General features: G+C 44.4%; 1 protein-coding gene across 2 annotated transcripts in view; it reads right to left on the bottom strand.

Moving 5' to 3' along the window:
• The window catches only part of LOC137281820 (uncharacterized), a 29,509-nt gene extending 14,275 nt beyond the window's left edge, over positions 1-15,234 (bottom strand). Inside the window, exons 1-6 of one of the 2 annotated variants that reach the window (XM_067813443.1) lie at positions 14,977-15,234; positions 13,347-13,484; positions 12,287-12,823; positions 10,907-11,044; positions 9,952-10,155; positions 648-1,152 (exon numbers count right to left, since the gene is read on the bottom strand). In XM_067813443.1, coding sequence (XP_067669544.1) covers positions 648-1,152; positions 9,952-10,155; positions 10,907-11,044; positions 12,287-12,823; positions 13,347-13,466 — 1,504 coding nt within the window. In that variant the 5' untranslated portion in view covers positions 13,467-13,484; positions 14,977-15,234. The remainder of the gene's footprint in view (positions 1-647; positions 1,153-9,951; positions 10,156-10,906; positions 11,045-12,286; positions 12,824-13,346; positions 13,485-14,976) is intronic. The other variant, XM_067813444.1, reaches the window with a different exon arrangement.
• Between the last annotated feature and the right edge of the window lie 449 nt (positions 15,235-15,683).

Raw genomic sequence — 15,683 nt, forward strand, 5'->3', positions numbered from 1 at the left:
TAGTGGTGACTCAAATCATTCAAATCATATTGTGACATAAGGTCAGAATGACGTCACAAATGTGCAGCTCCAGATGCTACCATGAAATGGCCGGCTGATGACACTTCACCGCTGTACCCGTACTCGATGTAAAGGAGTGCAGACAGTAAAACCCTTTTGTTTACTTTTTGGTTTACAATGTCGATAAACATCATGTGTTGGCTAATTTTCGGGTGTTATTGAGTATTTGAAGCCCGGGAATACATTTGGAACCGACAGAGTCAGCCAGAGTTAATTGACTGCTATTTTCGATCACCATTACATGACAGGCCTTCAGTATGTCCTGAATTCAAGTGGCTACTCCATACCTTCAATAATTGATTTCATTATTTCTGTCAATGTTCTTTAGTTAAAACAACAAATGCTCTTTAACGAACAATGTCTTTTGTATTAAATAACTAACAAATGAACTATGCCTTCTGTGGGCATTCTTCAGCAACTGGGCCGTTCCCACTTTCATTGTAGGGATGAGGAAGCACCACTTATGTGAACAATTAATAAATGTGTCTCACAACTGAGAGGACACCACTGGGTACCACACCACCCTTTAATGCAAATCAAAATTTCTGCCTTGAATAAGCATATAAAGATATTTGTAAACAACTTACAAGAACGTCGTGTCCTGGAATCTGGAATGTGCCTTTCCACTAGAGCTAAAGTCCATGTGTTCTTCAGTTCATCCACAGTTCTCCGAGGTCCCCTGTTCACTTTGTTCACACAGTTGGTGATCTCCACCCACACCTCAGTCAGTTCAATATCACGAGTAGGGTCATTTTTTCTGACGTCTTCAAAATACTCCTTGTATTTAAGGATTTGTTCCACAAACACTGTGGCTTCTTCACTGGACAGTACATCTGCTCCTAAACAGTTTTGGCTGATTGTTGTTTGAGCTTTCTGCTGCAGTTCTTCCACTGTCCTTTGAGGTCCTTCATTGCCTTCATTAACACGCTCTGTGATTTTCGTCCATACCTCCTTAAGTTTGGCATCATGAGCTGGACTGCTACGCTTGATAGTTTGAAATACATCTCTGTATTTAGTGATTTGTTCTGCAAAGATTCTTGCCTCCCTCTCAGAAAAATCCCTGGGTTGATTGGGAAGGATTGGATTCAGATCCTGAAACAAATAGACTGTAATCATGGAGTCTACCACAGGATTCCAACAATAGATTTTATGCAAAGCTAACAATGAAAATAATATTATTAAAATCTAAATATTTTAGATATTTAAATACTTACCTTACCATAGGTCTTATGCATATTACCTCAAGCTTCGCTAGTAGAGATCAGACAGACGTTGATTCGCCATTCCCTGAATGGCTACCTCGTATAATCTACGGATGTAGTCACGGAAGTGACGTGATCTCCCTACTCGCGGGAAAGCGAGCCATCCCAAAATTCACTTTTACTGGCAGCAGGAAAGAAAGGTCCGATGAGTCCAAAGTGGGGAGGAGCATCCAGCGTTGGGAGGGAGTCACCGCCCTATGGTAAGGTAAGTATTTAAATATCTAAAATATTTAGATTTTAATAAATTTTTAACTTACCTTACCATAGGTCTTATGCATATGGCTTCGACAGAGAGGACGGTGGTGTGGACTCCGGAGGACCTTCACATCTTCAGCAGACCAAGCACATGCACAGGAGACCCGGGAGACCAATGCCAACGTCACAGGGCAAACCTGGAAACAGGACAAAGGATAACCCAAGGGAACTCCAAAGAGAAACCGACGCACCCAGAGGGTGAGGTTAATCTTAAGACCAAAGGTAAGAACAACACAATTACCTAATGGGCGGAAGGCTGGGTAAGTTGCTGTGCAACCACCAACGGGCCAAAAGACTGAAGCCCCTCCATGTCCTCGACAGCCAAGTCCCTCAGGTAGTGTGAGGCAAAAACGGTGGACGACTTCCAAAAACAACCCTCCATAATCCGTGGCACCGTACAGTTCCTGTGGAGGGCCATAGTGGACGCCAGGGCTCTAATTTCATGGGGGTTGTTCGCCGTCGGATGGGGGAGTTTCTTGGCATCGTACGCCGCCAGGATAGTCGCACGAAGCCACAGAGCAATAGTGTTTCTATTAACTTCCCCCTTGCACGATGAAGAAAAAGGGATAAACAGTCTCTTTCGGGAATGTCTCTTCAAGGCAGACCTCTGGATGTAATATCTAAGGGCCCTGACTGGACACAGGAACTCCTCCTCCGTATCATGTCGTCCGAGGATGGTCGATAAAGGCGGGATGGAGAACCGTCTATCTGGTTGCCCGGGAAGCTGATTCTTGGCAATGAAGTCCCACAGCAATCCCAAGTGGACTCGACCATGCCTAGCTTGTTCAAAACGCACTTGTGTGACATCCAGGGCATGAATCTCACTAACTCTAGCTGCCGTAGCTAGGGCAAGTAAGAAGACCGTCTTCCTGGACAACAGCTCGAAGGAAGCATCCTCTAGGGGCTCATATGGGGAGCCTCTCAAGTGTTGCAAAACAACATTCAGATCCCAAGCTGGAGGGCGGAACTTGACCTTCTGGTCCTCCAACTTGAACGCCTTCAGCAGGGCAACCAGTTCTGGAACTTTAGAAATCTGACGATCCGTCTTGACCGCCAAGACGGAGTTCAACGCTGACAAGTAGGTACCCAACGTACTCCCTTTGAGATGCTTGGAATTACGTAGAAACATCAAAAAATTCGCCACGAACTGTGGGGAAGCTGTCATGGGATCCTGTGATCTCTGAGCACAAAAGCTTTCAAATGAGCGCCACTTGTCATCATAGAGGGATCTGGTGGATGTCCGATGAGCTCGGGTTATGGCATTCGCCACATGCAAGGAATAGCCTTTCGCCCTTAATGCCTTCTGTAAATGGTCCAGCCGTGCAGATGGAATCTCAGCGGATCTGGATGGAGTTGTTGGCTGTGCGGATGACGAAGGAGGTGTGGCCAATCTGGAAGCTGAACCGGATCTCCGCTGACGAGGCGTCGCAGATCGGGGAACCACGGTCTGGCTGGCCACCAGGGCGCGACCAAAAGCAGTCTCAGGTTCTGTGTCTGCTTGATCTTGCCAATCACTTCTGGGAGAAGAACGGGTGGTGGAAAAGCGTACGCGTCTAGACCCTCCCACGACAGAGATAGAGCGTCGACTGCCCAAGCCTGTGGATCCGGTACGGGAGACACGTAAGTTGGTAGCTGATGGTTGAAGCTGGTGGCGAAGAGGTCCACCAAGGGTCTCCCGTGGCGAAGGCAAATCTGACGAAACACGTCTGGATGAAGCATCCATTCCGTCGGTGAAGGTCTGCCTGGGCGCGACAACGCGTCTGCCAGAATGTTCTTGCAGCCGGGTATGTGTCGAACCCTGATTGTGATCCTGTTGCTGTCTAGCAGATCTGCTAACACGAACATCTGGTCTAGAAGTTGCTTGGACCTGGTCGTGCCCTGATTCCGGATAACCCAGACGACTGTGGAGTTGTCCGACGCCACCAGGAGCTTGGTGTTGGACAAAATCGGTAGCCAGCGGCGAACTGCTAGAATGACGGCTTGCAATTCCAGGTTGTTGATGTGCCACAACCTTTCGGCGTCGGACCACAGCCCTGAGGTCGTTCGGCCCGCCAGATGGGCGCCCCACCCTAGTAGAGACGCATCCACGAACAACTCGTGGTCGTGACTGGAGTCTTCCAAACAGACGCCGACGCAGACATTCGATTCTACCATCCACCACCGGAGATACTGATGTAGATGTGGAGGTAGAAGAACCCGTGACTTGAGGTCGTTCATCTGGATGAATGGTGACAGAAACCTCTGTAAGGGCCGTAGCATAAGGCGCCCTCTGAGAGTAAGATCCTGCGCCGATGTCAAAAGACCCAACAGAGACTGCCACTCTCTGAGGGTCATGGGTTGAGAGAGACCTCGATCCGCAAACGCCAGAATCTTTAGCCATCGATCTGGAGGGACCCTGACAAGATTGTCTTTTGTTAAAAATAATCCCCCGATGAAGGTCAGTTCTTGAGTTGGTTCCAGATGTGACTTGTTGGTGTTGACCATCCAACCCAGTTGATGCAGCAGGCGGGTGGAGAAGTCCAAGTGTTTGCGTAGCAGTAGAGGACTGCCGTGGTTGAGAAGGCAGTCGTCTATGTATGGATCGAAGTCCACTCCCCTTAGATGAAGAAACCTGGTAACCGGAAGCGTGATGCGTGTGAAAAGCCACGGGGCCGTAGAAATGCCAAACGGAAGCACCCTCCACTGGTAATGTATTCCGTTGAAGACGAACCTCAGGTACTTCCTGTGACGCGGATGTATGGGAACATGTAGGTAAGCGTCCTGTAGGTCCAGACTGGCTAGCCAAGCCCCGGGAGACAATTTGGCTCGAATCTGCTCTAGGGACGTCATTCGGAAATAAGGAGGGTCGGCCAGATACTGTCTGTTGAAGACCGCCATGTTGTGAATCATGCGCATCTTGTCGGAATCTTTCTTTGGCACCAGGAAGATGGGTGAGTAGAACCCCGGGGAGCGGTGGGGTTCCAGCACTGTCTCTATGGCTCTCTTGGATAACAGAATGTCGATATTGGACTCTAGGAGAGCTAGTTGGTGTTGGGGATATATCCGCGACTGGGGAGTAGATGTCAGCGGTGGAGTCTCGACCAATGGTAGTTTGTAGCCGGACTTCAGAATCTTGCTTACAAACGGATCCTCTAGGAATGACCAGTTGGGCCAGAAGATCCCTAGTCTCCCACCTACTGGAGTCGGATGGACAGGTACGACTGGGGGTGGGAGGTCCCAGTCGGAGACATCCACGGCTTCAGCGACCAGAGTAGGGGCGCTTGCCTCTGCCTCGCCCTGGCATCGAGGGGGTGTCCCGGCTGCGCTCCTGGGGCTTCCGCTGAGTGTCATTATCCTTGGTGCGGCCCCGTCCCCTCCCAAAGGAGGAGCGGATGGATTCCCTCCTGGGAATATAGCGCTTCTTTCCACTTCCTCTGGCTCTGCCACGAAAGGCAGAACCAAGCGCCTCAAAGGTAGACAGCGCGACTTCAGTGTTCGTTAATTCCGCGTGCGACTTGTAAATATCTGGAATCTTGTCGGCGAACAGAAACTTGGAAGTGAAGGGAGCCCGAAGTAATTGGCGCTTAAATTCCTCCTGCCAATTACATGTATCCAGGAAGCCGGAACGGCGAACCGAAGTTGTCATAGCCAACGCTGCACGTAAGTGACCGAGTAAGTCATGAAGAACTTTGCCCTGCCACTGGAAGATCGTCGTGAGATGATCCACCCTGGAGGCGTTGTCTTCTGATAGGTCTGCTGCAGCCGCTGAAGTAGCTGAGGCTAACGCCGAAATGGGTTTAAGCATACGCTTGAGTTCCGTGTCAATAGCTGCTAATTTGGAGTCCTGCACTTTATAAGCTGAGAGTGAAGAACTTGACAAGCGCTTGAGTGAGTCGTCCTGGGCTGCACCATTATCTGTGAAGTCTAGGCTGTGGATCTTGTAATCCGACTTCCTTGACTTAGACGCCTTGATCGTAGGATTCAGAGACAGCTTGGCAAAATCCTCGTCCAGGAGAGACACTGCCTCCGCCACCATAGGATGAGGTGGAATTAGTAGTTCCGGGGACAAACGGATGGACGCCGGATTATTAGGATCGACTGACGGAGAAGGACAGTCAGGTAGCCTGTCAGCAATCCACTCAAACACTGCCGATAGTGGTAGATAGGTGCCATCATCCTCGCCTACACCTGCCTCTTCTTCATAGTCAGGGCAGAAGTGTTGCTCCTCCAAATCTTCCCAAGAGACTGAAGTCGATTCCCGCCGCTGGGTGGAAGAGGTAGAAGGCGTCCGAGTAGAAGAATCCTTCAGTGAAACTCGCGAGGCCTCTGGTGAACGTGAACGCCGGGTTCTGGAAGAGCGCCGAGGACATCTGGATCGCGAACGGAAGCGCCGTCGTCTAGGAGAGCGTGAGCATGAGCGCGAGCGCCGGCGCCGACTACGGTGAGGAGAACGGGAGCGCCGATTCCTTGGAGATCTGGACCATGATCTGCGTCTCGAGCGCTCAGCTTCTAAGCGCCGAGCGCGCTCCTCGTCTAGCTGACGTTGTAGCACCTCTTCTCTAGATAGCGTGTGAGAGATCCTGGGGATCCGGTAAGGCGCTGGCGGAGGCACAGGAGCCGGCGTCTGAACAAGCGCTGGCGTAGGTATAGGTGCTGGTATTGGAACCAGTGAAGGTGTCCCCATCAAGGCTGTAGACGCTGACGTGAGCATAGGCGCTGACGTAGGTGTCGGTGCTGGCATAGGCGTAGGCGTTGACGTTGAAATTAGTTCGGGAATCAAGGCAGGCGCTGACATGGGCGCTGGCACAGTAGCTGAGGTCGGCGCTGGCTCTCTAGTAGAAGTGCTGGGCGTCAGGAGAGACCGTAATAGCCTCTGAACTTCTGGGTGCGCTAAGGCGTCCGGACGGGATAAGTCAACAAAGGCGTCCGAGCGAAGTGGCTCCGGAGACGATCGAACCGGCGTCGTAGATGAGCGCTCCAAACCAGACGTCGGCGTTGGTGCTGTAAAGGTAGGCAGCTCCGGGTCGTCCTGTAAAGAACCTAAAGAAGAAGCTGGGGAAGACATTCTCCTCTTCCGCTGAGTAAACCTCTTTCTACGGACAGCTAAAAAGGTCTTGAAATCCGCCACAGAAAGACTAGTACAATGCTGACAGCGGCTGACAAGGGAACAGGTCTGCGATGCACAATCCGGACACCAGGGGTGGGGATCCTTGGCTGACTTCTGCCCCTTGCAGACAGTACAAAACTGCCGAGTCATACACAGTTAACTGCAACAGATAAAAACATACCCGAAGCGTGAAATAAAACAATAACGCTAGAGGTAGAAACGAAAAACACCCCTACATAAAAAATGCAGCAAAAGCGCACCCCCAACCTAAAGTGGGTACGCCTGTAAGCTCGCGACAGCGACGGCTAGCAACCAACATGGCTACCTGTGAAACATGCCACGTGGGACAAAAAAAAACACATGAAAACGGCAAAAATCGGGAGGAAATACCATACAAAATAGCAGAACAGATGGAGGAAGTATTCCTGACGGAATAAAGAACCTCCAAGGCCGCCATGACACCTCACAAACAACGCAGGAAAACCCACATCGAAGTGAGAAAAAGAAAGAAACATTTACAACACGAGGTAGCAAGGTAAGTGAAGTTAAATTCAATTTAACTAACCACACACCTAGGGAAACAAGACATACCTACCTGTTGAACGACAACTTTATTCAACACAATAGAAAACTCCGAGCGAAACAAACACGTCTGATCAGACGAACGCTAGAAGTAAAAGTGAATTTTGGGATGGCTCGCTTTCCCGCGAGTAGGGAGATCACGTCACTTCCGTGACTACATCCGTAGATTATACGAGGTAGCCATTCAGGGAATGGCGAATCAACGTCTGTCTGATCTCTACTAGCGAAGCTTGAGGTAATATGCATAAGACCTATGGTAAGGTAAGTTAAAAATTTAGCTTTTCAGAATAAAAACATGAACACTTCACACACTGTATATCCTACTTTCCAGCCTTTTGCAGAGTAAACACTAAACAGAGAAGGAGACTGACATTTTATTTGTTCTCTGGCTATCTCTAGACTCATTACCAACTTTTCTACAGTACTGTATCAAGCTACAAATGAAAATGGCTCCCTAAATAAGACTGAGAATACTGACTTGGAGCCTATCTTTCCACATCCTACCCGTTTCAGTAAACTCAGACTCAGTATTGTTTGTTACACTGCTATATCGAGTTCAAACTTACCAATGATAATATAAATATTTTCAATTCTTTCAGAATTCAGTTTGTGTTTATGTGTAAAGTGACTGACTAACATAGGGTTTGTTAAACTGTGTATCGCAGTGAAACAAATAATACTGAGCTCAAGTCTACTCACTTGGGTTTGTTAGACTCTGCATTGCAGTGTAACAAATAATACTGAGCTCAAGTCTACTCACTTGGGTTTGTTAGGCTCTGCATTGCAGTGTAACAAATAATCCTGAGCTCAAGTCTACTCACTTGGGTTTGTTAGACTCTGCATTGCAGTGTAACAAATAATACTGAGCTCAAGTCTACTCACTAGGGTTTTGTTAGACTCTGCATTGCAGTGTAACAAACAATACTGAGCTCAAGTCTACTCACTTGGGTTTGTTAGACTCTGCACTGCAGTGTAACAAATAATACTGAGCTCAAGTCTACTCACTTGGGTTTGTTAGACTCTGCACTGCAGTGTAACAAATAATACTGAGCTCAAGTCTACTCACTTGGGTTTGTTAGACTCTGCACTGCAGTGTAACAAATAATACTGAGCTCAAGTCCACTCACTTGGGTTTGTTAGACTCTGCATTGCAGTGTAACAAACAATACTGAGCTCAAGTCCACTCACTTGGGTTTGTTAGACTCTGCATTGCAGTGTAACAAATAATACTGAGCTCAAGTCTACTCACTTGGGTTTGTTAGACTCTGCATTGCAGTGTAACAAATAATACTGAGCTCAAGTCTACTCACTTGGGTTTGTTAGACTCTGCATTGCAGTGTAACAAATAATACTGAGCTCAAGTCTACTCACTTGGGTTTGTTAGACTCTGCATTGCAGTGTAACAAATAATACTGAGCTCAAGTCTACTCACTAGGGTTTTGTTAGACTCTGCATTGCAGTGTAACAAACAATACTGAGCTCAAGTCTACTCACTTGGGTTTGTTAGACTCTGCACTGCAGTGTAACAAATAATACTGAGCTCAAGTCTACTCACTTGGGTTTGTTAGACTCTGCACTGCAGTGTAACAAATAATACTGAGCTCAAGTCCACTCACTTGGGTTTGTTAGACTCTGCATTGCAGTGTAACAAACAATACTGAGCTCAAGTCCACTCACTTGGGTTTGTTAGACTCTGCATTGCAGTGTAACAAATAATACTGAGCTCAAGTCTACTCACTTGGGTTTGTTAGACTCTGCATTGCAGTGTAACAAATAATACTGAGCTCAAGTCTACTCACTTGGGTTTGTTAGACTCTGCATTGCAGTGTAACAAATAATACTGAGCTCAAGTCTACTCACTAGGGTTTTGTTAGACTCTGCTGAGCTCAAGTCTACTCACTAGGGTTTTGTTAGACTCTACTGAGCTCAAGTCTACTCAGACTCACATTTCACAACCATAATGATGCTGGCCAGACAGGGTAACCAGTACCACTGCTTATATCTTGGTATGACAAAAATCATGGGAGTGCTCCTTTATCTATTCTCAGATTTCCTTTCACAGCACTATAATTCAAAACTTGTGATGAAAATTGGAAAATATTAAAGGAGTTCTTCAGTTTTCATGTGTTTGTTTATTTGTTTCTCTCAGTATATTTTGGTATGAAACAGCCAGGGATTGAATCACAAACATATGGATAGCCACTAGACTTTGCAGGTGCTCCTCAAGTTAAGAATTAGTTAAATAACATGTTCAGACCAATGTCCTCCAAACCTATCACTACAAAGTTCAAAATAACTTGTAAAACCACAATCTTTTTTTTCTGAATAAAGAACACTTAGTATGATAAAGTCTCTTCATTTCAAATTGCTTTAAAAACAGGAACGTTTTCCAGTAAGTCTTAATATGAATGATTAACAGCAAAATCAATAAGGGGCAACTTATGATTCATTTTTCATATCGACTTATATAAGAAGTCAAAAGTTCGTTACCTTTCTGCACTCACATGTTTTGACACAATGACAATTTATTGAAAACAGTTTTATTTTTCAAACAAACTTGTGACCTCTGAGGTCATCAAAATACCAGAGAAATATGAGAAAGGATGTCACTCCTCATTGACTCCTTCGTTTGCAATTATCATATGTCAAAGAGTTCAACAACGAGCATAAACAGCCTACAGAAGATTTTGGTCAACATAACTTCACCTTTTCTTTGTCTTTTTCCGGCTGTTTTCCATCAAACATCCAAGAAAAATATCTCTTTCTCAACAGTGCTTCCTTGAAGATGCTGAGATTTGAAGGTTCAGCTTCTTCCTCCTCAGACTCCGCTGAACTTTGGCGAGTACTGGCACGTTTTCCACCCTTAGCAGACTTTCCACCAGATGCATCCTTCTTGGCGCCATGCTTTCTCTGCAATTGCAAAATCTCTAGTGCTGAATATGCTGAAGCAAGGACATGACTTACAATGACACTGAAGCAACCATTACACTACCAAGCCCCATGCAGTGATTCGAACCACTGACATTCTGATCCTAATCATGCTAATTCAGACACCTTGTCCACATGACCAAAGACGTTAACCCCGCCAGCAAGCGGACAAGGTAACCAGGGGCTCCTCTCACAAAACAACCTTAATTACGGTTAACCTTAACTCCCATTCTTTAACACTGTGCTAAGGTTGCCTTACACTTAGATAACCTTAGTGCAGTGTTAAAGAATGTGAGTTAAGGTTGATTTTAGTAAAGGTTGCTTTGTGAAAGAAGCCCCAGGTCATCGATGGTATGACTACATGCCATGCTACAATATGATATGCCCTCCAATGAAGTACTGAATACATGCAGTTGTGGTTGAGCTGAAGACTTTCATGACCCAGAGGATGTCAGTAAATTGCTGCCTACTAATTTCAAAATCTTCAAGCTATTATATATATTGTTTTGATCACTGGAAGGACCTCAAGGATAAATGTTCAAGCCATGTTTCTGCTGACTTCATTATATATCAGACACTGTGTCCGGCCACCAAAAAATACCCTGGTTGAGCCTGATCACCAGATCCCATTAGGCGCCTCTTGCTGAAGACCAATTCTAACCCAGATCCTCTAGGGTATGCAAAGGATTGATTTCAAACTCTCACATGAAGTGGGTGGCTGATGGGTACTCACAGCTTGAGATCCATAGTCATCAAGGACACCGTCCAAATCAAACTCCTGTCCATTGTGGAAGAACCTCTCCTGGGCGAATCCTCTGCCTCTGACACTGTCCATGTTTGGAGTGACACGCCTGTACTTTAGAGATGATTCCTGGAAGAAAGCATTACATCAGAACTGATCATACTATCACCAATGACAACAGGTCAGACAGTGTGTGATATTCATGCATGCTAATTGTATAAGTCTGGGATGATTAAGTCACAAGCAAAAATCCAGTAATGACAGTCTCATATAATGATGTTCTAATTAATTGTACTTATCAAGACTGGTCAAAATGACTAAATAACCAAGCAAATCGATCATGTTTTCAAACAAAACAATTTTGAACATTTGTTTGCATTATAAACAGTTTTCACAAGTTTGGTTTTGTCTGTTATATCCAAAGAACTATATGTATTGCGGTGATATTTTTGTGCATTAACAAACAAAACCATGAAAATTTGATAAATGACGCTAACCATTTATTTTCGACCACTTAACATTTATGAAAGTGTAATGGACCAATCATCAGTTACGAGATTTCAAGTTACCTAACCAATTCCCAGCACTAAGTCTGATACTATATGACTTCACAGCTATGATTCTGAAACAGGGCTCAGTAAAAGCTTCATTTTTTTGTGACACACAACATGAAACCATCAACAAAATGAAGACTGCTTATACACCAAAACTATCTCTGGATGCAATACCTTCAATACAGGGGTGGAGTAGCCTTGTGGTTAAAGCGTTCACTTGTTACGTCAGAGTCCAGTGTTTAATTCTCAACATAATGATTATTATAAGATCTTTTACTCTCACATCCAAAATACATATTTTCTTTGAGGGTTTCCCTTTTCTAGAAATCTAACTTTCCGCTACAGGGGTGAAATGAACTTTAGGCAACCCAATTATTTGAAAAAACACCTCGCTGGCTCAAGAATCTACACATGTACAGTGTTCACCTGAAGCTAAATCCTTTCATTTCAGAGAACCTATGTTAAATATGCTAAAGAAACTGTGTCAAATACAAAATAAAAACAGTGTTCAAAACAAAGATAGTATCAGACCATTTTGACAATGTTATCTTATAATATGCAAATACAAAAACTAAAGTCCCTTTGGGTTCAAATGAGACCGATGAATGATTAAATAACCTGTAAAAGGGAGAAATGCACAAAATATAAATGAGATACATGGTCCTGATACTTCTGTACCCAACAGGATCTGAAATCTGAGGTATTATGATCGATCATGGAAATAGCTGTTTAACAAACTATGATGGAACAGTGTTTTATTTTCACTCTTCACACCAAGGGGAGACAAACACCTGGTGTGTAGTGTGCAGGGACTCACCCCTGTTGTTTCCTCATCGGTATCCTCCCGTTCTCTCTTCACCTCAACTGGAAGACGCATGGACACTTCTCTGCTCTTGTCATTGTCATCTTCCTGCTCTCCCTGATCTTTACTTGTATCAGATGATCTCCTTATCACAACCGGCAGCGTCATGTCTCCATCACTGCTGCTGTCATCATCCTTATCAACATCATCATCATCATTATTATCATCAGCATCATCATCATCACCATCCTGGTCAGCAGTGGCCTCTTCCATGGAATCATCTGACTCAGTTTTGATCTCTGCGGGGTCAAGAATTTCATCATCATCATCATTCTTCTCATCATCATCATCATTATTATCGTCATCGTCTTCACTTTCCTCTGATTCAGTTCTGGCCTCTGCAGGAAGACTTGGGGTTCCTCTGTTGCTATCAGTAGGATCTTGAGGCTCATTTTTCACAACAACATAGTCATCTATTTCTCCCTCATCCTCTGAGGATGATCTCTGGCTGCTATCATAGTGAAAGTCGAGGCCTGATGTGGCTTCCAAACTCTGTAAAGGAAGAGTTATTGTTCAGTTAAGTCATACTTGTAAGAAGGTTTAAAACATCACTAGGGCTTGCAATGGTATAAACTGCCATCAAGTTATATACTGTCAGTAACAGGGTCTTAACGCGATACAATGTCATCACAAAGGTCTCCAAAGTCCTGTTATCTTTTTTCACTGAGGTCTCTGATGCAAATTGGGAGGTAAACTTGTAAAACAACAAATATAAATGTAAACAAAGTCAGCTACTTAACAAAGGTTGCTGATAGCTGAAAATACTGAGAGCTGAAAACTCTTGAATAAAATTTCGGAATCTGACAGATCTCAGCTCCCTTAAACTAGCAATTTCTGGGACGATAACAAGGTAAGCTGTGCCTTTCGTTGCTTACAAGAGCAAATCTTAAAAAGGTCAAAAATTCAAAATGCAACAAAACATCCAACATATGCATATGTGTTCAAACCCACAACTGACTGAACAAAAATTCTTTTCTACTGATCTGTTGTTTATTCTCCCATGCAGAGTACTTACCTCTGTCTCCTCTGGAGTGAAGGTAGTGTTAGCCTTGTGCTTGGTGAGGATATCAGACTCTAGAGTCATCACCATATACTGAGTGGGTTCAACAATATCATTGTTCTCTTCTGGCTCCATGGCACATCGGCTACCACACTGCAATAAACAGAGATATTTTCATGCGCCGTACAAGGATCATTAGTGACACAACAGAGTGAGTTAATTTAGTTTTACGCTACACTCAGCAATATTCCAGCTATATGGCGGCGAGTCTGGACCAAACAATCCAGTGATCAACAACAGAAGCTTCGATCTGCACAACTGGGAACCGATGACACGTGGCAACCAAGTCAGCAAGCCTGACCACCCAATCCCATTAGTCACCTCTTACTAGTCTTAGGACATGCATAGGGTTGCTGATGGACTATTCTACCCCGGGACCTTCACGGGTCGTGACATAACAGAACTAAACACACAAATTTCCCAGAGAGGGAAATGAGTGAGTGAATGAGTTTAGTTTTACTCCACACTCAGCAATATTCCAGCTATATGGCAGCGGTCTGTAAATAATCGAGTCTGGACCAGACAATCCAGTGATCAACAACATAAGCATCGATCTGCGCAATTGGGAACCGATGACATGCGTCAACCAAGTCAGCGAGCCTCACCACCCGATCCCGTTAGTCGCCTCTTACGACAAGCTTAGTAGGGGAGGGAAATGGAAAATATACTATAAAAACATACTACACAATTCTATACTCTGGCACCAATATGCATAACATAGGATGTGTTTGCTGACAATATTTAAACATGGCTTTAAACTTATAAGGCAAAGAATTAGGGATGACCCATCCTTATCAAAACAAAAATACAAAAAAAAAACCAAAGGAAAAACATGCTAAAGATAAAGGTGACACATGGGGTCATCGTTCTTGCGCCATACCAATTTCTTATAATAAGACCTATTGGGTGGCAAACAGATTCTTAAATCACACCGAACAATAATAATATACTAATATTTGCATAGCGCCAATATCTAGCTCAACTGCTAAAGGCACTCTGTTTTTCCCTCGATCATTTGATGTCAATCTGAAGCAGCATGTCGTATTATCAATCTCAACTCCCTGGGGATCACACAACTCCCACAATACATGTGACATCATCACTTAAACAGTATACAAACAATCGTCTGATTTTGACCATGCAAGAAAACTCATACGTGTGTATACTGGCACCATGAATGCTGGTCTGAGCAGAGGAATCTGGAAATCATACACTCTCTTTCGGCATTTGACACATTTAATAAAGGCTCTGTAAATCTGTCTCAGTAAAACCTAACACCGGAAAAAGATATTCAACAAACGTGGAATACAACAAATTCCGCAGATTTGTATGGCTGACTTCAATATATCGCTTTGGAGCAGAAAAATCGTTTTCCCTCGATACTTGTTAATATCTGACAGAACAATGATCCGTGACACTTGAACTCACAACAGACGGATGGGAAAATCAGTCATTAATCATAATATGAAGGTGCAGAACGTGCATAATGTAGCTTACGAATTAATTCAAACCTGACACTTGCTAAACCTTCATTCGCGCTTATGCATTTTTGGAACAAAAGCATAAATTACAAGAAAAACCATACCCTACTCAATCATCGAATCTTCGCTTCGTCGAATCAAGTACCTCTGCTTCCGGTTTTGTAGGCACGCACTGAATATGTGTGATCTGCTCACTAGTTAATTAAAGGGCACTTCAGCACTTTATATTTGACATTCAGTAATTATAAGCATAGGTATGTAACAACTGACTATTGGAAACGAGACGTTAGATCATTGTGGATACATTTCGACTCCAAGAAGCTGAAAATCAACGTTTGACATTCCTAGCTAGTTCTCGGATCACACTGCGCTGTGATGCGGTGCTCCAATTAGCATGTGTAGAGCCGAAACCCAGCCTCATGACACTCGCTGACCCTCTGGAGCATCTTGACGGACGCGAAAGTGCTTTAGTTCATGTATGAGCGGAAATGAGTAAAACATAAGTGGCATCTGTTCTCATTTAACTGGTGAATTTCAATTGCTTATGTGTCTAACATATGATACTGACCTAGAGAGGAATTCGTGCAAAGAACGCTGGCATGTTTGAGTTTATTGTTGCTATCATCATAAAAAAGGATAATTATAAAAGGGAATTTTCACTCTAGGGCTTGAGGTATATATCTGTAAGCCTGTGCATCCATTGGCCTTCGGTGTACATGCTTTGTCAGATTTTACATGATGTACGTCTTATATTATCCACGGATATGCAGACTGAGTTCCCCCATAATAAATTCTGTTTAAAAGGAGACGG

The sequence above is a fragment of the Haliotis asinina genome, chromosome 4, assembly GCF_037392515.1.
Source record: "Haliotis asinina isolate JCU_RB_2024 chromosome 4, JCU_Hal_asi_v2, whole genome shotgun sequence".
NCBI classification, from domain to species: Eukaryota; Metazoa; Mollusca; class Gastropoda; order Lepetellida; family Haliotidae; genus Haliotis; species Haliotis asinina.